This window comes from Lethenteron reissneri, chromosome 9 (assembly GCF_015708825.2).
Source record: "Lethenteron reissneri isolate LAM-NWPU_2019-01 chromosome 9, ASM1570882v1, whole genome shotgun sequence".
NCBI lineage: Eukaryota > Metazoa > Chordata > Hyperoartia > Petromyzontiformes > Petromyzontidae > Lethenteron > Lethenteron reissneri.
In genome coordinates, this window is record NC_083787.1 from 9,863,073 (window position 1) to 9,887,351 (window position 24,279).

At 45.6% G+C, this 24,279-nt stretch overlaps 3 protein-coding genes across 5 annotated transcripts in view; 1 reads left to right on the forward strand and 2 right to left on the reverse strand.

Annotated features, from left to right (window-relative positions):
• The window catches only part of LOC133339999 (low-density lipoprotein receptor-related protein-like), a 77,257-nt gene extending 70,047 nt beyond the window's left edge, over positions 1 to 7,210 (reverse strand). The window contains exons 1-2 of the mRNA XM_061548098.1: positions 7,157 to 7,210; positions 6,108 to 6,210 (exon numbers count right to left, since the gene is read on the reverse strand). The gene's annotated coding sequence lies outside the window, so the exon portion shown is untranslated. The remainder of the gene's footprint in view (positions 1 to 6,107; positions 6,211 to 7,156) is intronic.
• An 89-nt stretch (positions 7,211 to 7,299) lies between these two features.
• LOC133340009 (piggyBac transposable element-derived protein 4-like) lies at positions 7,300 to 15,300 on the forward strand. 2 transcript variants are annotated; one of them, XM_061548102.1, is made up of 9 exons: positions 7,300 to 7,396; positions 8,128 to 8,223; positions 9,206 to 9,377; positions 9,547 to 10,629; positions 10,834 to 11,207; positions 11,318 to 12,580; positions 12,811 to 12,941; positions 13,673 to 13,804; positions 14,356 to 15,300. In XM_061548102.1, exons 3-9 carry the CDS (start codon positions 9,297 to 9,299, stop codon positions 14,373 to 14,375), a joined length of 3,084 nt encoding a protein of 1,027 aa, XP_061404086.1. In that variant the 5' UTR covers positions 7,300 to 7,396; positions 8,128 to 8,223; positions 9,206 to 9,296; the 3' UTR covers positions 14,376 to 15,300. The 2 variants fall into 2 exon arrangements, with proteins under 2 accessions (XP_061404086.1, XP_061404091.1); XM_061548107.1 differs by having other exon boundaries at positions 7,308 to 8,223.
• A 220-nt stretch (positions 15,301 to 15,520) lies between these two features.
• Positions 15,521 to 21,527, reverse strand: TELO2 (telomere maintenance 2). 2 transcript variants are annotated; one of them, XM_061548119.1, is made up of 3 exons: positions 21,417 to 21,517; positions 17,889 to 20,034; positions 15,521 to 16,782 (listed from the first exon to the last, which is right to left on the reverse strand). In XM_061548119.1, the coding sequence occupies exons 2-3, from the start codon at positions 20,016 to 20,018 to the stop codon at positions 16,405 to 16,407; spliced, it is 2,508 nt and encodes an 835-aa protein (XP_061404103.1). In that variant the 5' UTR covers positions 20,019 to 20,034; positions 21,417 to 21,517; the 3' UTR covers positions 15,521 to 16,404. The 2 variants fall into 2 exon arrangements, with proteins under 2 accessions (XP_061404103.1, XP_061404098.1); XM_061548114.1 differs by having other exon boundaries at positions 15,522 to 16,782; positions 21,463 to 21,527.
• Positions 21,528 to 24,279: the final 2,752 nt, after the last annotated feature.

Genomic DNA, 24,279 nt, shown 5'->3' on the forward strand with positions numbered 1-24,279 from the left:
GCGGAGGTGAAGGGCGACTGGGCAGGGGTGGAGTGGGGGTTCCCATGCGGGGTGAGTGAGCCCGGTTCTACCTGCTCGACCTGGCTCATTTATCCACTCCTCACATCCTTCCCTTCCTCCCAAGTATGCGTCCTCCTGTACATCATATCGCATCTACTGTGTCGCTCCATCATCTCATCACTCCTCGCAGTGCATCTCCATCCGTTCCTCATTTGGCATCTTCCGCTCCCCATCCCTCGTCACCTCAACCTCCTTTACATCCTCGCATTCCCGGTAAAATCCTCTCTTCTTCATCCTCCCATCCTACTTCTCGTTCGCACTTCTCAGTGGCGTATCTAATCGAGTGTGCAGGCGGTACAACTGCGCCGGGCACCACGCCGGGCTATGCAGGGATGGATGGGGGCTGTGGGATTGGAAACTGCATTGGCAGTGGTGCACGCGCGCGCAAATGACGACCATTAAACGCAATCACAGTAACTGCCTTAAAAGGGGGGGAACAAATATATAATAACATCGGACCTTTTTTCCCAGTGTCAAAGTATGAAAAAGTAACAATATATGTTGTACCCTTTCTGGCAATAAAAAAGGTGTTAAGATGTTCAAACACCAGGTAGAAACCTTTTACAAGGAATGGTGTCTGCATTAACCACACGTACTTGTGGTGAACATGCAAATAAAACATGCTCTGATAATTAAATATGGCATTGTTTTTAAACTGATTGGCCTACACCAGAGACAGCCTTGTTCTTCATGGCCGAATCTCACCAAGTGTCGGACCAGAGAACAGCACTTGAGTCCTGGCAAAATGATTATATTTGGTGTTTGAACATCTTAACACCTGTTTCATTGCCAGAATGGGTCAAATACATAATAGGCGACGGTTCGGACAATGGCCCTTCACAACACAATTGATTAAATTCCATTCTAGGCAAAAGAAACTATGTACATATGCTGCACACAGTTATACTGTACTAGCTATGGTGCCTCGTTTAGCGCGAAGGGTGGATGTCCGATGCGTCATTTTGTTGCCACCCGCCTATCTATAATAAATATAATCTAGCTCTGCTTTTCCAAACTCTTTGCAGTTGTATTATTGTGCACTTTTATTGAGGGACTGTGTGTTATCTTGGTGTGGTCTGGGACTGTTTTGCTGCCTTGCCCAAGGTTGGCAAGTGATGTTCACTTCTGTAATTTGAACATATATATCTATTTTATACATTTATTTTTCGTGATTTACTTACCTTTCCTAAAACTTTGCACTCATATCGTTTTTCTATTCTTGTAACTTTCTAACCCGCCCCTACTGGACATCTGTGCAGAAAAAAGAGCTTCACAGCTCATCGGATTTCTGCAGTAAAGATTCTGATCCGAATTGCAATGGCGAGCGAGGAGGGTGCGGGCCAGAGGTCGCAAACGGGTTTTGATTCCTTACCCGTACCCGGCCGCACCAGGGTCGCAAATGGGTACCCGTATCCGGCCAGGTACGGGTACCCGTTCCCTACCCGTACCCTACCCGAAATGAGTGACAAACGGTTACTCACCAGTGACTCACGGCCTACCCGTACCCGGCCGCACCAGGGTCGCAAACGGCCCCCCGTACCCGGCCGGGTACGGGTAGCCGGGTATCGGGTAGGGTACGGGTATCAGGTACCCGGTTGCGACCTCTGGTGCGGGCTTCTGTGGCGCCCTCTGCTGGGAAGATCTCGGGGGACGAGGCGGGTGGCCAGTGGAGTCAGAGCCCCACCCCATCACCACCATCATCATCATCCCGAGAGCACAGCCGCAGGTGGATTTCGTTTTATCTCGCAGCCATGTGGCACCACCAGGATTACAACGCTTATTAAATTACATTTGATTCTATCGCCCCCGATAAATACATCCTAAATCTTGGGTGGGTGGAAGGAAGAATCAATTATTTTATATCCATAAAATTGTACATTGATTTAAAAAAGAATCGTTGGTTTATTTAAAGTTTGAATAATACTATTTTGTTATTCTTGGTTCTTTCGGTAAAGTTACGTAGAAGGGAAATAATAATAAAAATAAAACAATTACATTCTCACGACGACTTTACCGAAAGAACCAAGAATATGAATCCCTGCAGACACGAAACTTTAAATCGAAATTTAATACTATTTTGTTAACTTATTTGGAAAATGCAAAATCAAATGCAGCTTACGTAGCTATCGCTTTCGATACTCCCATATAAGCTAAATTAGCACATGAGACACTGGTAATGATTCCAAACAAACGATGCAGTGCTTTTAATAGGTTATGTACATTTGGATACTCATTAAGTTTTGTTGTACATTGGGTTGGCCGTTGTCTGCAGGTGAGCGGCCATTCGAGTGCTTCAAGATGCACGCGATGCGTACACACACACGCGGATGATGTGCCTAAGTAGCCCTGCCCTCACTGCGACACTGTCGTCGCAAATAGGAGGTTCGAAGCTTTCACTTTTAAAGCGCACGCCCCAAATGACCCAGCAAACAAAAGCACTGTTAAAATCCCATCTCTGCCCAGGTGTCCGTCTACGCAAGCCGGATGCAGTTGCTGATGAATCCTTGAGGTGTCGTTTCTGTGACGTCTCCTTTCATGAGTGGCGAGCGTTGAAGGAGCAACAGCGCACGCACAAGAATGAGAAGCGACTATGTCTGCAAGCCGGTAATACACTGCACCAAGTGTATTTGCCTACCTAAACAATTGCAGTATAATTAAATGTTTGACCCGCTTCTCAAAAGCAACGTTTCAAATTCTAAGTACAATGTATCTTTCATGGCTTCGGGGATCCAACATACTCTCTGTGTTGGTCTCAGGAGAGGCACATGGTCATGCACAAGCACGTGCACACGGGAGGGAAGCACGTCATGTGATTTCTCTGCTTTAAGGCTTTCCAGCAAAAGCAGCGTCTGTCTTTCCACCTCAAGAGCTGCCATAGCCCCAGCTGTGTGCCCACAAGCTACAAGTGTCACCATAACGTCAGCCGGAGAGTAAGATAATGCACACATGCGTTATTAAACTTGCATGCATTGATCTTAAAGATGAAAATAACTCTCAAAATAGTGCCTGTGTATTGCGACTTATGAATGCTCTTGCTCTGCCTTGGTATGTCTCATCACAGTTCGCAATGAAGAAGCACGGTAAGGAGTGTATTTGGGAAACTTACGTCGAAAAGAAGAGAACAAAAGTGCAGAGTGGCCTAGCAGCATAAGTGTACATGCATGGAAAACGTATGCATCTCATGAAGACAATGCTAATTGCCTATTTTTATATCTATTTGGGACCACACTAATTAATTAACAGGTGTGATGTACCTAAATAACCAATTGCCTTGTTATTGATGTACATTATTCAAGCACTATCCTGGGGCGCCACGGTGGCAAGATGTTAACTACCTCGCCTGGTATACAGGAGGACGTGGGGTTGAACCCAACCTTGACACCTGCTGTATATTTGGAGTTTGCATATTCTCCCCCTGATTATGTGGATTTTTTTCGCCAGTTCCTCCAGTTTTTACCTCCATATGTAGAAACATACGTCTTGAGTATTTGTCTGTTATAAATTTCCACGTGATAAGCTACTTCGTTGAGATATGATTTGTGGCCAGGTCGCTTACGAAAAAGCAATATATATGTTTTGTAGTTTAATCCACCCAAAGCCAATGCAGCCAGCCTTCATAATTGAATAACAGTAGCTCTACGGTACTTAATTCCATTTTTGATGTGAATAATTTAATGTTGATTTTGATTATTATGCATATTTGTAAGTTAAGAGAGTCGCACAACAGTCTGAATCGTTTTGCTTTATTGTGGTAGGCTGTTAATTGCAATGGGTGTTTAATTGCAGTGTGATTACAGGCAAAGCTGTTGAACATAGAATTGTACATTAATGGGATAATGATGGAAACAGCTAAGACTGAGCCCAGTGATTGTGGGTATGGGCAGGGAGGAGAATAAATGTGTAAGTGCAAATCATAAATCAGATCGGTTACATATCACCCCAAACTAATGTATTTTCAAAACAGTTTGAGCTAGAATTTCAAAGGATAGTCGTTACAAATTGTTGATATCTTAGTCTGATAATAAACTGCCATACGTAACTTAACATTTGTATGAGCCATTATGAAGATGTCGTTTTCACTTGACTGCGTAGTTTTAAATTGCAATGCGTATACTGTGTAAGCATAATTAATTCCAAACACCATACTACTTTTCTTAACATTGATAATTTATCATTGCACAGAACAGAGAGCATGTGTGATTAAATATGCATTGCATAGCATTATGTAAATGCATTGTTTTTTCAACAATATGAGCTTTCAGAATACGATGTAATGTTGATAGACTTTTAACGTACTTAATTTGACTGTGTAAATGGAATGTGACTAAAATATGCCTCACCCATTTGTAATGAGGTCAGTGTATATTGTGTGTGCATATTTTACATGATGCGCAGCACATTTTCACATTTGAAATCGTGTTGTTAAATAGAAATTCACAGCTGTGAACATTCAACTATAAATGTGCACATTGAGGTAACATAAGTTATTGAATTATGTTAGTAAATGTGCATCGTAAATGCAGGTTGTGCAATACTAAATTCACGAATAACTACAATCCTGCAGTTTCTGTGTGCATTTAATAATTAAGGAAATTCATTAATGTTTAAAATTGGCTTGCTAGGGCCCTATGGTTATTGTATAAATATTCTGCATTGAACATTGTGGCAGTACAAACTATTCTATGATATTAAACAAGCCGACCAAGCTTGGTGTATAAGTTAAACAAATGTGTACGGTATGCTCTCGAAAGTTGTTAATACGTTTAGGTTTAAGCATGCAATGGTTGCCTTTCCCAAGTTTGAGCAGTCAATTTGTTTTCATTTCTGAACAACAGCATGGTGCATTTAAGTGGTCATATGAAAGAGAAACGTCATAAATGAATGCAAGCTGTTTATGAACATTCCAGGGATTTACGGAAATTAATCAATTGTGTTATCTTATAAAATGATCGTGGCATTTGGCTGCTTTGAGCATAGTGTGCAGTTCGAATGCAATACACAAATTACAGTCCCCAATTGACATCATTGCTAAAATAAATTGCACAGTTGCAGGTGTAATATTGCATTCTCACTTAATCGTTTCATTAGCACAAATGGCTCTTACAGCTGCAAACAATGTGCACACAATTAGCACCCATTTCATTTGAATGTGTTATTGAAGTCAAAGTGTTTGGAAACATGGTTTAGTGAAATATACCGCGTAAAAAAGTATCCCACTGAACACCAGGATAAATATTTACATGGCTATTTAAAAAGTATTTAAGATGTTGTAGGCAATGGTGGAAACACATTTTCCGGCGGGTGCATTTCCTCGACCAGCTTTGTGTGTTCTCGTACGCTTTCATATTTTTAGTTGTAAAACAAATTATCCAGGACAAAGAGCACAAAGCGAATTAGCGTTAAATGGGGTAGCGATAAGCGACGGTCAGGCAGACCTCTCAGTTGAAAATTGGTAATGCATTATGAGACCTCCTTTGCCAGTAGCAAGATATAATAATAGGGTTTTACCCATTATCTGGCAACAAAACTGACACCTTTATACAAGGGATCATGTTTGCATTAACCACAACACTTGCGGTAAAAATGCAAACAAAAAGACAACTCTGATAATGTATGTACTGTGCACTGTGCATACATTATCAGAGTTGTCTTCTCAGATAAAAGGGTAAAAACCTATTACAATTGGTAATGCGTGAAAGTGGCCAACAGGGGGTTTTAAGCTGACAGGTCGCAGTGTGGGCATGGAATGAATGGTATCGTGATACCTAACTGATTCCCATACACCTAAAATGAGAATCGATGGCGATTATAAATGTAAATGTACTATTTTTGAAGTAGGGTTGCTGGCATGTGTTAGGGTGGCAGGAATGTATGTGTTAAGATCTGGTGGTATTGGACTTAATATTACAGTGTACTGCATAGTTTTGATCGACCTATTAAACTACCCCAAACTTAATAATCGTTTACCATATTGTAAGAGGCTAGGTGGCTCAGGAAGCCGACACGTTATTAGAGCACTGAACACGCTTTAATGAAATGTACCGTACTAGTAATGGAAGAACTCCACAACTCCATGAAGTGGCCCCGAAGCTTGCCATAAGGGGCCGTGGTGATGAACAGCCAACGTGAGTTGAGCGTGGACAATTAGACCTAAGCCGAAACATAACATATAAAAAGATGGTTTAAACATATATTTGTTCTTTTTAATGATATAATATAGTATTGTCATCAGTAAGACATAAGTATACGAAGTTTGCAGTCGATACCACATTGGGAAGTGTGTTAAAATTGAGTTACAAGATTTGAGGATACGACAACAACAGACAGTGAGTTAATTAAAAGCGTGTAATATAGCTCCATAGATTAGTCGCAGACATTTGAGATTTTGATCTAATTTATTTCATTGTGGGTTGTCTAAATAATTTTTGCATTGAACATGATGTGCTGCACCCCGTTGATGATCTCATAAAACATCTTTAACGTTCACTTAAATTGCTTTGTATGACAAACTGGAGAAAGTACACGTGTGGGTTTATTGAATCAACTCATCAGCCTCAAGATGACACCATTGACAAAGGGGCTTATTGTACAAAGCACTTTGGTGTGTAATGTATGAGTTAATTTCATCGCGTGTATGTTCAAACGAGCCAGGAAATATCACTATGCACTATGTACGAGTCATTTGAGCCCACAGCAACATTGTATTTATCCTAGATTTGAAGCTTTCGTGACTACAAGGATTCATATTCTTAGGTTTTTTCCGGTAAAGTCACGTAGGTAAAAAATGTATAAAAGTAAAATAAAAATAAAATAAAAATCACGACGTTTCGGATGCAACACAAGCTTCCGTCTTCAGGTGGAACCGTCACAGCACGATAGCTGTATCAAGTGACTTTACCGAAAAAAACCTAAGAATATTGTATTTATCCATAATACAGGATTTGGGGGGGGGGGGGGGTTTAGATCGCGTAAATATAAATGTATCGTTAAACCCGCCACCACCTAACCCCCAAATTTTTTTAAAATTATGAATAATATCAGTCGCGAAAGCCTACGGGTCAAATCAAATCGTATTGATTATGTGTTTATTACTGACTTGCCCATTTAACAACAGCGCCGTCCTAGAGTAGACCGCGTGCGCCCCTCGTCGTGGCAACGCGAAAGATGAGCGCCCACATTGGCTCGCGCGGCCACGTTCCGCGCGAACCAATCAGCGCGCGCCATACAACAAAGAGGCCCCGTCGGAGTTTAAAGGAGCAGCGCGCGTGGCCGATTGACATCACCCACATTTTAGCGATTTAATTTCGCTTCCCGCAAACGTTTCAATCTATGCGCGGTATTCCACCTAGATTTGTTTTGTTCGTCACTGCTTCGTCGTATCCGGAGGGCGAGATATATGCGTGTTAAAAGATAACGATTGCACGGCGAATGCGCGCTTGCTGCTGTCCGTGGCGGCTTAAATTTGCGTCGCTGCTGCTGCTGCCGTGTTAATGGGAGGCTAGCGTCCATAATGGCTCGATTGATGGGTTTCTTTTATTGTTTATAAACTCGTCAGTTTGCAAAGTACGAAATGTTCGGCATTTGCTACGTTGGTGCCGCGTGGGGTTTGCTCCATCCGCTGAATCGCACTCGTGTCATTGCACTGCCAATGTTCGCCTCCATAATTCAATTAATTAAAAAAAAATGTATGCGCCCAATAATGTAGTTTGGTTAATTTAATATGAAACTTTGTATCAAATATGAAATGTTGCTTCGTGCAGTGCATATGTATTGTATTCTCTGTAGTGTATTCTCGCAAAATAAGCGTTATATGAATTGCCTGCATACGTACTACTACTTAACGTAGTGTTGACACCGGATTTGCCGTGTAATCATTAAAATCTCAATATATACTGTATTTAATATTTTAACTATACAAATGTAGCAGTTTCGTGTTGATCTAATGACACCTCAGTGATGCACGATTTCAGTTAGGAAGTCGTCAACGGTGCAAGCAATTCACAAAGCTTCACGTTGATGTATAAACCATTGCAATTTCTTAACTAAGCTCCAACTTTCCATTCCCAGGGGTGATTTGGAACGTGTGTCCCCTCCCCCTGTTGAAGTGCCCGCGGAAAGAGGTCGTGGCAAAGCATGCGGACGGAAAGGCTTATCACCATGATGGTAATTACTGCGTTGCGTTATTTAACACGTGTGCTATATGCACACTGTGCATGTATCGGCCGTGTTTTGCCAATTCACTGTTGGATGATGGTTTCTCCAAGCCGTGCCGGTCGTGGGGGTGATTTGAATATTCATCACCAAGCGTGGTCAGTGCGAGTCGGTCAAGCATTCATGTATCGTGTAGCAATCCAACAAGTAAAGTGGTTTTCTACTCAAGGGGTTTGGGCACTCAGCTCCTGTTTACATCATTGAGCCAGTGGTGGAAATTACACATTGCCGGGCATCCACAGTGCGTGAATCTCATTACAAAATAAAAGCACCGCCACTTTTCTAATACTATTCTATAATTCATCACCGGCCATGATCTATACACCGATGTATGAAAGGCATTGCTAAGTTGTTTACATCTCTCAGATTTGTGATGCCACAATTAATCCCGCTCCTAAACTGCCTTACAACAAGTTCAAACGAATGAAAGCCACCCCTCCTTCACCTTTCACCACCGTATAAATATACTGTATGTACATTTATGCAATGTGTACAAATAGAGTCATGCATTTGCCCTACACCTAGCCCGAATGTTGATCTAGTGCCCATTTAAGTTTCGTCCTAGCTGTAAACCATCCTGTGAACTGAAACCTCGTCATTTTGACATGACCGAGCCGACTAACGCGGCAGGGAATTCATTAGTTAATATTAATTTACGTTTGCGCAATATTTAGGATTTCTCATGTGACACAGTTGTTTCTGCTGATTTATATTTTCTGTACTTTATTTGTTTAGCTTTTGTAATTTTGGTGACCCAGGCCACATGCAAATGAGATTATCCTGGTCCCTTGGGTTCTCACCTGGTTAAATAAATAAACTTGCTTATGGGTACAAATTATTCCACAGGACAACTATTAAACGCATAGAAAAGTATAAAATTGTATGGAAGGAGTGTTATTCTTGCATTGTAATGTATATACCCATCTTGTCTTAGCATAAGGACTTGGGGAGATGATGGAGGAGCAGTCGATGACCAGGAGATTTGCTCATGTCCCCACCAAGGGTGGTCGTCTGCACCACCTTACATGAGCGCAGTCAGGGATTTTAGGTGTATGCGGTGCTCTTTAGTGCGGATGGCTGGTAATACTGGGATCGATATTCATGAGGTAAGGTTACACTATAAACTGTTGAATATCCTTTTACATTTGCCATATTTGCTCTTTAAAAAACTTCACTGTGCATTGAAAAAAATACATGTGTAAGATGCATCATGTATACATATTGTGAGTTCAAAAATAATAATTTTCAATGGCTTGTCTTCTGTTCTCCATAAAGAAAATGAGTGAGGAAGAAATGGTACCGGTGGCTGACCATCGTCAAGAAATGGTGGATGATCAGCTATGTGAAATGGGTGAAGATCAGCCATGTGCGACTGGGGAAGATCAATCATGTGAAATGATGGAGGCTCAACCCAGTGGAATGGTGGAAAACCTCCCATCTAGAGAAGCCGATGATCAATCACGGATTACAGCAGACACTAAGTCCTGTGTCACAGCAGATGATCAAGCACAAAGTGTAGAACATCAACCACATGTTGTACCAGGTAAAATACCTGCTATAGTGAAGGATCTGTCATGTGAAATGGGAGACAATCTGCCTTGCGAGATGGAGGAATGTGAATCTTCAGAGGGTGAGCCATCTAAAGTAGCATATGATGAACAATGCGACATATCTGAGGATCGGCCACAAGTAATGGTGGAGGATCCACAATCGGCAATTGTGAAGGCTCTGCCGTGTGACAAAGAGGCAGTTCAACCTGACAAAGTCGATCAGCCACAAGACACAGATGAACATCATTCATCTCCAGCAGCAAAGGATCAGTTGCGTATAACGGTTGAAGACCAGCCCTGTGGGATGGGGGACGATAAAACAGGTGGAATGAAGGAAACTCATACAGGCAGCACAAATGATCCACCCTTTGCAGAAAAAAATGACAAAGAATGTGGAATTGCAGATAGTCACCCTTGTGAGGTGCAGCAGAAGCAGGCACCGGCAAGTGTTGTGGTGGAAGATCAGTCTTGTGTGGCAGTTACTGATCAACCATGTCAAGTGGTTGAGGAGCAGCAGTGCTCGGTAAAGGAGGAAAAGCCTGACACTGAAACACCTAGGACAACTACAGCAAAACCTGATAGTGCAGACCTATGGACCCTGGACAATGCAGCAGATGTAATTGATATAAGCTCTGGCTCTGAGGAAGTGGATGACGATGTTCTGGAGGTGATTGACCTCTCCTCAGGCTCTGAGGAAGAAGTAGAAGAGGATGAGGAAGAGGACGAACAGGAAGAGGAGCACTCTCTGTCAGATGAGGACCCAGCACCCGAGCAGCTCTATGAATTGGAGTGGACGCGCACACTGCAGGTGAAGAGTTACTCTAAGTTGTTGAGTGAGGAGATCATTTTCGCACTTCACAGTAAAATCAAGATAGGGGTAAAACTGATATTACATTTTATGAATTACTCTTTGCTGCATTCGGTAAACTTTAATACACTCGGTCTTTGCTGTGTTGTAAAATGTAATGTGACAACTTTTTTTCCTGTGTGGGGCAACACAATCCATCAATAGCCAGATGCGGTGCAGTTGGAAGAGTTCCAGGGCAGCCCAGGCCCCGTGCATGCGCTCCCAGCCGGTTCTCAACCTCTCGACTACTTCAAGCTCTTCCTAACAGACGAAATGCTGGACCGGATCGTGACCGAGACCAATCGGCATGCGGCTCGCTGTGGGGCCAACATGCACCTGACAGGCCCTGGGCCAGGCTCTGTGTCGGGTGAGGGAAGGCCCGTGACGCGGTCCTCACTCTCCACCTTCCTGGGGGTTGTGCTCATCATGGGCATCAATATGCTGCCAGCACTACCATACCACTGGGCAGACGATGACTCCCTGGGAAACCAGTTTATCCGCCGCTCCATATCCCACAAGAGGTTCAGGGAAATTTTGAGGTAGCTGCTTTGTTGCAAAAGAGCTGTTAGAATATTGCACTCCAGTTTTGGCCAATGGGTGTGTTTGTGGTTTATTTACTGTTTCCATCTTTTTCCATTTTTCTGCAAAGGTACCTCCACATTAGCGATGATGAAAAAGCACCAAGCAGAGGACGGATCGGCTATGACCCACTGCACAAGATCCGCCCACTGCTTGACCACCTGCTGGGGGCCTTCTCTCGCCACTTTGTTCCATTCCGAGACATGCGCCTCGACGAGGTGCTCAGCAAGTTCAAGGATCGGCATGATGCGCTGCCATGTGTGCCCGCCAACCCCATCCGCTGCGGCGTCAAGGTCTTCATCTGCTCATGCGCGTCCACAGGCTACGTGCACTCGCTGCTCGTGCACGCCGGAGGCCACGATATCGTCGTCGCTGGGGGTCTGTGGCGCCGACGCAACAAAAGCTTCCCCCTAGGATACAGAGCTGCCATGCGTCTGACGGAGCGCCTGCACGGGTTCCACCACCACGTGTATTTCGGAAAATTGTTTGGCAGCGCGCGACTGCTCTCTGACTTTCTCCAGCGTGGCACATACGGGTGCGGCTTGGTACGACCCAACAGCCGTGGCTTCCCCAAGGAGTTACGTGACTCGCGGCTGCAGCCCGGAGACACCAAGTTCCGGCAGAGCGGGCAGCTGGTAGCCTGCATCCACAAAGCCAACACCGAAAACATGGCCATCATTGCCTCCAACTCCCGGCCAGAATCAGAGCGTATGCAAAGGAGGTTCCACAATTATGACGTTGAGGGAAGCCAAAAGCCGCATCCGTTGCTCAACTACAACATGTGCATGGGCAAAGTGGACATCGCCAGCCAGCTGCAAACCTGGTTCGAATTGGGCCGCGAGGGGCGCAAGTGGTGGAAGTACATGTTTTTTTTCCTTCTCAACACTGCCGTGGTGAACTCCTACATCCTCTACAGGCTGAGCAACATGCCGCAGCCCCGCAACGCCATGAGCCAGCTGGAGTTCCGCTTGCTTTTGGCCAAGCAGCTGGTGGGAGGGGTGGACGTGCGCAAGGGCCCAGGCTTGCGGAGGGTCGGCAGGGCTCGTGGTGGTGGTGGTGGCGGTAGCAGCGGCGGACAAAACCGCCGCTGTATAGAGCGTGTGCTGTGGCCAGCACCCAGCGTGAGCCCCCAGCAGCATGCCTGCGTCAAGTTCGCGGGGCGCAAGCGCGTGTGTGTCCTGTGTAGCAGCCGCAACAAGAGAACTCGGCGCGGGCGCAGTGTGCAAACCAGCTACGGCTGCCAGATCTGCAACGTGAACCTCTGCCAAGTCGGCTGCTTCACCGGCTACCACAGCAAGGAACAGCTCGCTGGCAGCAGGGCATTGCGGCGTCCGTAAGCACTGCAGGAAACAAAGCATTTGGCAAGCCCTTGTATCGTTACCACAAATCAGTTGATTTAGTAGCCCACAGAATAATGCCGTTTATGCTACAACCAACACACAAACTATAACTGCCTTACAGGCTGCCGGAATGGCGACTGGATAGGCTGGTGGTTTTCACACTTGCCAATTAGCCAAATAGCCACTCCACATGTAATTTCATAATTTCCTGTCCTGTGCGCAGTCGCAGAGGTCGAGGCGGGAGCCAACCAAGGAGTGTGGCGCGCCGGGGCCCCCGCACCAGGGAGCAGGGCTGCCAGGCAAACCTGGAGGACGACCCAGCACATGACATCAAGAATGAGCCCTGCGATCAAGGCATGCCATGCCTGTTATTATTTGGACCGAGATTACTTCTGGAATTCCAGTGTACGGTGGCAGTGTTCCTGTCTACCCCGATTGCCTTGGAGAATGTTTGATCTAACCATGTTCAAACATAACCTACTGATGAGAAAATGCACCCGATCTCGCCAGATCTCGGAATCTAAGCAGGTTTGAGCCCGGGTAATACTTTTAAGTGGGGCCATCATGTACAAAAGGTGTGGGTTTGTGTCATGGGCAGCAGAGGGCAGTGCAGCAGTGCATAAAAATCCATTGTTGGATTACTGCCATATCTATGCCCCCTGCCTTCACCAGCTCAAACTGACCTGGGTCTTGAAACGTGGTCAAATAACCCCCATGATCCACATGGCACAGGAGGCCCTCATTCAGCAGTAGATTGACAAAATGTGAAATATACCTTCATTCATGTTACATGATAAAGTAAATCGCTATGAAACTGGAGTGTTTCATATAGTTTCCCGCACCTCCGATTAGCATGGTTGGCTATGTACGGTGCGAAAGAAGCTTAACATACATGCAATAAAGAAATTAATTCAAAAACCACTTTGTGAAACCTGTTCAGCTGGCGTTAGTTTTAACGAGCCAAAGGATGGCAGTCCAATCCAGAAATATTCCATCGAGGGAAAATGCATGTTTGCTTTTGCCAGCACTTATTAAATGTTGCACCAATTCCTGTGCAGCAATGGGACCTTGTTTTTTTGGTTTAGGGATGATGGATGGCAGTGCAGAGGAGAGAGTGCCTGTGTCAATGGAGGGCTGGGAGGGGCCCAAACTGGAGCCAGAAGAAACAGAACTTGCACAGTCTAGCAGTGAGCCCTCCTCAAACCACGCATTACCAGGTAAGACAGACCCTTGGGGATGCAACCTCTTTAGAATGAATTGATAGTCCTTTACCGTGCTGTGTATTCAATGGAAATTTTACTTAATGTTTATTTCATGTCTTGTTTAGGTACACTGGTATGTTGCATTTCATATTTCACCATTTTGATCCTGGTCCACTTTCAGTAATTTCCTGAGATATACATACTCTTTAGTGTTTTCCAGCATTGGTTTCCCATTTGTTAAGTCAAAGCTGGACATGACTTTTGTTTTGCTATTTATCTTCAGCCTCACTTCGTAGCCTCAAGTTATTCATAATTTTATTTCATTACTATCCGTTATGACTCATCAGTGAATCTGAAATGGTCATCTTACAGCAGTGTGGGATTTGTACAAATCTGCATGATCCACCAACATTTTCTTCCAGATTTGAAGTTTTCGTGACTGCATGTGCAACCATACCCAACACTTAGTTCTTGTTCAGCTATTCACAATCATAATGTGTTTATACTGGATGAGTTCAATGAGCTATAATGCTATTTTTCACAGATGCACCATGATTGTCTTTCAGATAAACTTGTTGAAGACTGATTTGGAGAACGTCACCCAATCAAAGCAGAAGGAACCTATCCATCGATGAAAAAGATAGCCACTTATTGATTGCACTTTAAAACATTACACAAAAATTAAATGGAGCTGATGTCAGCTTTTTCTTGTAAGCGTGCAGTCTAAATGACAGACGTTAATTCGAAGTATACCCATAAAAGATGGTTTTATCTTTTCCTAGTTCTTAAAACAATATATAGCCTTAAAAGGTACTCTATCTACATATAATAATTTAAGGCTGTAAACGCTAGTTATTTTATTATTTTATTTCAGTAGTCACTTAAACGCTTTTGTATTTTTCTCAAAGTACACTCAAAGACATTACCTCTGGCCGAAGACTAAGTACAGCAAATTGCTGTGTCAATAATACTGTTCCCACAGAAAATGTTTTTGTCGATGAGAGCGAGTCCTTGATTTTAAAGGCTATTTTATAGCACATTGTATTAACATGCCATTTGTAATAAATGTAGTTTGTATCAAGTAGGGTTTTCCTGTTAATGTCTCACTGGTGTAGTGCTGTCACCACTTTAAATAGTAATGATCCACTACTAAGTATTAGTAATGTGTATAGATATGCCTTGTGCATTATTATTTATTCTAGACACGAGTACAGTATTGGCCAAGGCTGTCTAGGGGAATTATCCCAGATGTTCTTAGAGATGTGCACTTTCCATCAAGGGTCATAGTGTTTACTTCCTCTTACTAACAATTCCAGGATTCTAGTGGCAACAAAAGAAAAGTAGAAACCTGAGACTTTAAGCACCTTAGGTGTACTACTGGAAGAGCATGCACAGCTTTTTATTTACTCCAGTTTCTCTCTACGTGTCAAATTTAGTTTTGTGAAAGTCACGTGAAAAATAAATATAGGTGAAATACTGTCATTGCATTTTGTTGGGACATTTATTTTGTTAAATGTGAATGGTGGAAATATTTGAAAAACATTCTGCAACACTACATTGGTTTGTTGCAACTCTAGTTCAATTCCATCCACCATATCCAATGAGGGCCACTCACTGATCGACTTGACCTAAAAATAATACTCAATGAGGCCTCGAATCGCTACATTTAGTTCCGAGTGTGGCAACTGGGCGTGGTGCCTGCCACATCACATCCCTGGCAGGGCCAAGAAAAAACACCCATACTTTTGCTATGGTTATTCACACTTTCAATACAGGCCCTTTTATTCCTTTTTTCAGACTCAAGGCGTTTATAGAATCAAATACAGCTTGCACAAAATGTTCACGTAATCAAATAACATTCCGTTTACCTCCCAAAAAGGTACGAATGCAAATAAACCTTATTAATGGCCTTTTTAACACAGGTGATCATTGCCATTACACTGCTATTGCAGGATGTCACTAACCTAAGCTAAATGACAGGGTGTATAAAACTCCACCAACAGCGATACGCTGCAGCCAACAAACTTGGGCTGCATTTCAGTTTCAAATCTATTATAAAAGCATTTACTTATCTTTGCTAGTTTTTATCGATGTATATTACACAAATGACTTCGATCATCATTAGGCCATATACCATTATATTTTATACAAGTCAGAATATAATTGTTCATAGCATAGCAATGCTGGACAGTATATACAATTGTGTACAAATTCTACATTATATCTACAATGTCACAAAACATTTTGATTATTCACATAGTGGAGGTTTACTTGACAAAGAGCAAGTGTGTTAAAGCAAAGAGTGCATTTCATCATCCACGACAAGTAATGGAAACCCAGATGAATGACACTTTTCCATCCACCGCCTCGCCCTGTCTGCTTCCTGTTAACATGCATTAGCAACGTTAAGTGTTGACACCAGTGTGCCACTGGTTGGGGGAAGAAAAACCTAATTGTGCATGCACATACCTTTTAGGGCACTCATCAGTCTTGCTGAGAGTGCACCCACATTAAAGTTGCACTTATATATCCCTTAGCAGAAAAACATCAACGTAGCCAATTGAGGTCGCTGCCAATACAAATGTCCGTGCTTAGGCAAGCAGCTGCCCCCCCGCTTACTGCGTGACAGCCAGCTCCTTCTTGAGGGCCCCGTCGACAATCAGCAAGCACTGGAGTGCAAGCTGCTGGCACTCGCGGTCGGGCTCACTCTCCATCATGTCTTCGAGCCAGGCCCGGGTCTCTGTGGCCTCCCCGAGCAGTTCGGCCTCAACACAGACGCTCGGCACAGCTGCTGTGGCCATTGCCAGGCAGAAGAGCAGGCCGCGGCGCACAATAGGGTCGCTGTGGTAACGCAGGGCCCAAAGGAAGTCCAGCAGCGTCTTGGCCATGCGTGGAGCTAGCGGGGCGCATGAGGCAGCGTGCATTATTGCGCCCAGCGTGTGCAGCAAGCGCGCCAACACCATGTGATCCTCGCCGAGCAAGTCAAACGTATCCTGGTTTGGGATTCAGAAAGCAATAGGTTAAGTGTGTACTATTCGGTCATTCAACAGTGATGTGCCAGCAAGCAATTCCGTGTGTCCCTGGGGAAATAAATTAGGAATGGAAGACTCAACTGCCAATTCCACAATTGACAGGAAGAAAACAGAGGCCGTCTCTTCTTTAAAGCGGTGGGGGTTGTCGAATGGCCCTTGAAACAACAGATTTCTCAGAATACAATGGTGTTGTGTTTGTAGCATTTCTCATTCTGTAATATACCCCTGGAGACTGTAAACATGTGTGCATTCCTGTGTATTAAACTTGTTCGTGCGTATTTTTTTTTGTCGTACATTATTTTGTCAATCCCTTTTTGGGTGAACACCTCACGTCATGCAGCCGGGGGGATTATTTTACCATACTTCACCACGTTGTTCAATGTGAGTTGGTGACGGTAGGGAGCATATATGTGGGAACATACATATACAATGCAACGATGGATTATTCTGTTTTAAATCAAACCTGTCAAAATTAAATATGAATTGTTCAAAATCATCTTGCTGACAGTATTACACATCCCAAGCTCTACCATGCATCACAAACCTCCTACAGACCAAACAATCCAACATATCTCTTTGCCCTTCTACCCAAACACTCCTCTGCCCACCAAAACCCAACTATAAAACTGTGGGAGACACAGGTGATTATCATTTGCAGTACACCTATATAATAATCTCTAAGACAATAATACACTCAATCGACTCCATCACTATATTCAAATTACAACAAACATCTCTATACGCTCGCTTACAACAATTAACTTACAACCATATGACTTACACGATGTCAATCATGGGGAGGATGGTGGTTGAGAATTATTCTAAGAACTAAAAAATAGTTTCGTGCTTTAAAAAAAGAAAAATGATACTTTCAAAAATAAATGATTAATATTTGTTCGATGTAACGGCGCTTTGGCAAATCAACGTTTTAAAGGTGCCAGAGTAATTACAATAAAAATGTACTTGGCTAAAATAAATAATGGTTCGGTTTTACAAAAGGTCATTAGGCATATTTTTACATTCATACTTCGTTGAAAGGGGTGTAAATAACCTTCACATGTCCTTACCAGCTTGTTATCATAGTTCCTAATCAGTGGAAAGAAAAAATTGCCAGCAACTGCAGCAAAGTTATTCGGGGCAGCTGTGGGCTCTGGAGCCCGTGGACTGGCGAACCGCTTGGTCTTGCTGTCAATACGCCGTCGCACGATCTCAGTCCAGTGGGTCGGCAGGGAGGGGTCGGGTAGAGTTGGCCCGCCCTCTGTAATCTCGGAGACATGCGCTGGACGCGCAGCTTTAACAGCAGCCAGCGTCACCTGCGAGAGCTCCTGTGCCGTCAAAACAAGGGTGTCCAACATGTCCATGCGCTGCCGGAGGTTGTAGTTCGGCCCGTAGAACTCGGCAGTGAGGTAACTGGCCACCCTGGCTGGGTCCGTGGCAGTCGCTGCCACCATAGCCCTTTGACGCAAACTTTGGAAGTTCTTGATGCTGCAGAGTTCCTCCAAGTGTAGGAGGATTTTTACAAGTTCTACGCTGACTTCCTTTGTGGAAGTGGCGTCACCCCTGATTAACGACTCGGCAGCCATCAGCGCGGCTTCCAACTTATCCGGTTTTTCTGATGCAAGCAGACCCTCCATGCAATCTCGGATGTAATGTGGCTTTTTAAGTTTGGGCATGTCATCATCATCGTCGTCATCAGACATGTCATAAGGCACCAGGTCATCATCACTGTCAAGGTCCTCATCTTCAACTGCTGGCTTTTTTTCAGTCCAAGATTTGTCCTCCTTGCTTCCCTTCATTTCTGGGTTGTGTTGATCTTTACCGTATTGATCCTGAGAAATCTTTTCCACAATGGCAGCATGGGAATGCATCTTCGCTTCATTCTGCTCTGGTTCTGGATTTAAAAGTGATTTGAGATGCACAGTTTCCTCATCCTCTTCATACTCAAATTTCAGCTGGTGACCCGCTGGCTCCAGGACAGATGTAATACTCTCAGCTGTTATCATGCCTAGTCGTCTGACCGATACGATGTTACTCTCAAGGTGACACTTGACACCACCCATCATCAAACTCAATAATGTATGCTTGTGCTTTTTTTTGTCCTGTTCATTCAGCAGTCCTAAGCAAATTAGGATGGCTTGAGTGATGTAGGCATGCTGTTCATAGGAAGTATGCTTCACAGAGCTGGCATTGCTCCAGGTGTCAAGGAGTGTTTTTAATGCTTCAATCAACAAAGCTCTTCTGCTGGCTTCATCCGCGAGATACCCCAAAATATTTCTTAAAATGTGCGTCTTGTCGTATCTGAGCAAGAGCATCTTCTGTGTGAGTAAGTAACGCAACTTTGGATTTTTGAGCACAAGGTCCCCCAAGAGCCAGGACAGGACTGTGTGCCTCGGTGCCAAGCGGACAAGGCCCAACATCACGCTCTCACTCCAGCGGTCCGGCACATTCTCCAGCAATCGGTAGCCAATCCTCCGCCACAGAAAGTCCATCTCAACGAGGGAGGTTAGGCGAGGCATCAGCGAGCCCCACACGGTCTCCGCGTGACCCTGTGTGCACGCCTTTCCCAGCACAGCAGAGATGAACTTCAGCGAGCAGTCACGTCCATCTCTAAGCGCCGCACAAACCCTCTCAAGGGCGGCAAACGTTTCCGTTGCTAGCAGCTCGAAGTATCGCACAGGCCTGAACATTTCTCTGTTGCTTAGCTTGAGTTTGTTGGCTGCCAAGTCAGGCAAGGCAACCATCTTCCCGAGCAATATCTCCTGCGTGACGCTGCTCTCGCACAGGCTCCCAGGCTGCTCCACGCAGCTGCGAAACATCAACTCGGCCAGGCGACCCTGGCGTAGGAAGGTCTCCAGCAGGGACACGCATTTGTCAAGGCGACTTGATGCCTCTAACCCGGCCAGAGCGGCCAGTAGAGCCAGCAGAGCCTGGTCGGGCGGGCCACAGAGCAGCGCTGCGTCCACCAGGCTGCGCTGCTGCTCAAAGCGCAGAGCGGACAGCCAGTCGGCGCTCAGCTGGCCCAGCAGAACCTCCACGAAGCGGGCATAGTAGAGCTCTTCAAACTGGTCCCGTCGCGAGCTCGAGGTGTGGAGGAAGGATGTGAGGAGCTCGAGGGAGCTCCGTGCCTCTCCACCATCCCCGGCTGCCGCGAGCGTGGCGAGAGCCTGACGCACGTCCAGCGCGTCTCCAGCCTCCATGTTCACTCCTCAGATCCTGCTCACCGTCAACACAAGTGGATTTGGATCAATCGCATTAATTTAAGACACGAGACTTGCTCTTTTTCAAAACAGCAATAAAGTGTGGGAATGATGTGCTTTGTTCAAGAGATGGATGCTGTATGTTTATTTTGTCAAATTGCAAGTATCCGTATGTTTTTTTCGGACAAATAAATGGCTGTTGAGTTCATAGACCTGTGGACATTTGTTTTGCAAGTTAAACCATTGTGCGTGTGCTTTGAGTTCCACTGACATGTGAAGCGAGTTAACAATGTTGAATTGCGTCCGCTGTATATTATTGCTCTGTGTAATGCCGCCAAACTCGAAATATTGGTGGCAATTCCACATTCTGTTAAGCAGCAGAAATCCAACAATCCGTGTTGATAGGTGGGACAGGAAAGGCGCCACGTGTAAACACAAATTGACTATCAGACGAGAGCGCATTGAAACTACATGTAACAATTTAAGGCCTTGTGTCCACTGTATGTATTGCTTTCTACGAATTTACTACATGTAGCTGTATGCAAAGCATTGTAATTTGTTCAGAAACGCGTTCTATTTACCTATATTTATTTTACCAGGTAAAGCTCACAAACGATAGCTCAGCGCAGTGGCTTAAAGTGTGATTCTAAATGTGGAGGGGAAACCCGGACAATCTTACATGCAAACTCCAAACACACAGGTGTCAGGGCCGGGATCGAACCCACGACCTCCTGTATACCAGGCGAGGTAGTCAACATCTCGCCACCGTGGCGACTGTATAGTATGCATAGCGAACGTGTCGCCCTGTATGCAGTTGATTGCAGTACAATCCCACGTGCAATTTTAAAGCCTAAACAACAAACACCATCTTGGGCAGTCACGGGGCACTGGTCATCTCCACAGGCGGCCCTGAGACAGTGGTGGAAATTTCACCTTATGACGAGCAGCAGTAATGTTAAACAGAGCTATATTTTGTACTGGCGTTATATGACGAGTCCGATCTCGTCGGATCTGTGAAGCTAAGCAGGTTCGAGTCTCGATGGTGCTTGGAATAAGAAATTATCGGTAGTACCAGCGTGGTCAAATAACCCCCATTCAGCAGTAGATTAACACACAGGAGGACGCACACCTAAATATAGGACAAATGTGGCCATGTATACAAATGTGTGGGCTATTGAGAAGAGTAACAGCGTCCCTCTGGGGGCCCTCTCATCTCCGTTGGCAACACCGAGTCGGGGCGGCGTCCATTCCACATTCACGTGGCAGGTTCCAGTAGACCCACAACAACGTAGAACAAGCGCTCGACCACCACACCAACAAATAATCAAAACCCCGCAAATTAAGGGAGAAAGAAAATAGAAATAAACGTGCAGAATGAGGCGAGCAAGTCATTCTTACAGCGAGAAGATCGAGGTTTATGATGAAGCGTTCGTGGCGCTCATACCGCGTTGCGGCTCCTCTTCACTTCCGGGTCACCGCGAGGGCACGCCCACTGCTACGTCACGCCCACTGCTACGTCACGCTGCAAGGACGACCACCACCTCCACCACCCACCCCCACCCCCACCACCCCCCCCATCACCGCCCCCACCCCCCCACCACCCCCCCACCACCCCCCACCACCCCCACCACCACCCCCACCAACACCCCCCCCACCCCCCACCCCCCCCACCACCACCAACACCACCACCACCCCCACCACCCCCACCACCCCCCCCGTCACCGCCCCCACCCCCCCACCACCCCCCCACCACCCTCACCATCACCCCCACCAACACCACCCCCACCACCACCCCCCCACCACACCCCCCACCACCACCCTCACCACCCCCACCAACACCCCCACCACCCCCACCACCACCTCCACCACCCCCCCCACCAACACCCCCACCACCCCCACCACCACCCCCACCACCCCCACCACCAACACCCCCACCAACACCCCCACCACCCCCCCCACCACCACCCCCACCACCACCCCCACCACCCCACCACCCCCACCACCACCACCCACCACCACCCCCACCACCAACACCCCCACCAACACCCCTACCACCACCCCCCCCCCACCACCCCCCCCCCCCCCCCACCACGACAATCAAACTCTGGGCCCGGTTTTGACATGCAAGTGACTCGTCAGAAGAAAACTCAACAAAGTCGTAAATTCGAATTATCCTCGTAAATAACTGCCTTAAAAGGAAGTTAAGTATGATATATAATAGGCGATATTTATTCAAAGCTCATCTAATTGCAATGAAATTAAGCCTAGGCATGCATCACTAAGTGAATTGTAAGAATGCATGATTGCTGAACTTCTTTCACACCATACGTAAGCCAACCGTGCTAATCGCAGGTGCGATACATTTTCTTATTGAGTTTACGATAATAGGTCCGACATAATGCAATGTACCAGCAACATTTATAATTTTCTATTTAATCCAAATTAGCTTACTTAGTGGTACTCTTTGGGAATTGAATGGCTTGTCTGTTATTCAATAGCTACAAATAAGATATTTTTCATTATTAAATTTAAAAACTCTTTATCGGGAACCATTTAAACATTTACTAAATTCTTATGAAGCGCAATCTCAAAATCTCATCCACTCAATCTCGCTTGCAAAACTAGTTTTATTTATGTGCTATAAATAAGGACCATTGTCTGAAACGTCACCTATTATGTGCTTACTTTAATCCCACATTATTATTTACGAATGTGTTACGTTTTTTAATTATTATTTAGACTTATGCACGTGTGGTGAAACAATCCTTATGAAGGTATTGCATCATGTATAAAGGCATTGAGGGGCGACGTGGTATAACGGATGTGGCACCACAAAAGGGAATGACAGGAATGAGACTCCCGACTCGTGGTGCTGAATTGTTGTTGTAACATTCCGACCTACCTCAACTGGACATCTGTGAAAAAAAGCGTAATAGCTCATCGGATTCCGCGAGTCATCTCACACATTCCTGCGGAGGGAGCTGGTAGGAACGTTGGGTTGCTCGGTCAATGGCCAGGGTCAACGGCGGCGTGGTGTATTCCGCAAATATGCCCGACTGTGAGGGTGGGCACAAGCCGGCGTGAGTAGGTTAAACGTTGAGTTTTATAAGGGCACCACGGGGTGACCAGCCCCTCCCCTCCCCACCCTGCCCCACCCCACCCAGCCCCACACCTCCCACCCAGCCCCACCCTCCCCACCCAGCCCCTCCCCACCCTCCCCATCCAGCCCCTCCCCACCCTCCCCACCCCACCCAGCCCCACCCTCCCCACCCAGCCCCTCCCTCCCCACCCAGCCCCTCCCCACCCTCCCCACCCCACCCAGCCCCACCCTCCCCACCCAGCCCCACCCTCCCCACCCAGCCCCTCCCCACCCTCCCCATCCAGCCCCTCCCCACCCTCCCCACCCCACCCAGCCCCACCCTCCCCACCCAGCCCCTCCCTCCCCACCCAGCCCCTGCACGACGGACACAATAATCCCCTGTGGGCAGGAGGTTCCTACCAGTATAAGGATTCTGAATGTGAACACCAACACCACCATTAAGTGGATTAGAGCCCCGGCCCTCCAGCTCGTGACACGTTGTGAGTGTGATGAGCGGACAGACACAAGGCTGACAGTTAAGGGAGTTAAGGAATGTTAGGGCAGTTAAGACAATTAAGCGAGTTAAGCGCAGTTAAGGCTGTTCAATGAGCTGAAAGGCAATTAAGGCAGTTAAGTGAATTGAAGGGCAGATAAAGAAAGGATGGAAGGAAGGGCAGTTAGAGAGTTCAGCCTGGAGAAGAGAGAGAGAGCGCCTGTGTTATGAGAGCTTTCAATGAAGTTGAATTATAGTAGAAAGGTCAGAGTGAGAGTAGACGTGCTACCGATTGTTCCAAGTGTGGAACAGTATATTTTATTCAATTATGTTACTCATTTGGGTTCAAACGTACACGATTGTCGGAGTCTTTTATCTTTCTGTTTATAAATGTAGGCGACGTTACACATGCACCACTTCTCCTTTCGTATGGCTGACGTAGATGCAGATCAACTACAATTTCACATTCAGGCAGTCAAGCCAGATAACCGCATCAGGAGCAGCGTAGTGTACCGCTGTGATGTCTTTTTCGTATATGTGGATCGGGGCATTGAATCGTTCTATGTTGTACGGTCTGTTCTGGATGACCACAGTCGTACACTGGAAAGTTTTTTTTATTTCAAATTGTGCATCAGGTATCCGCCATGATTTGTGCGATTTAGGGTGGACAATGAGCTTCGTGGAAGATC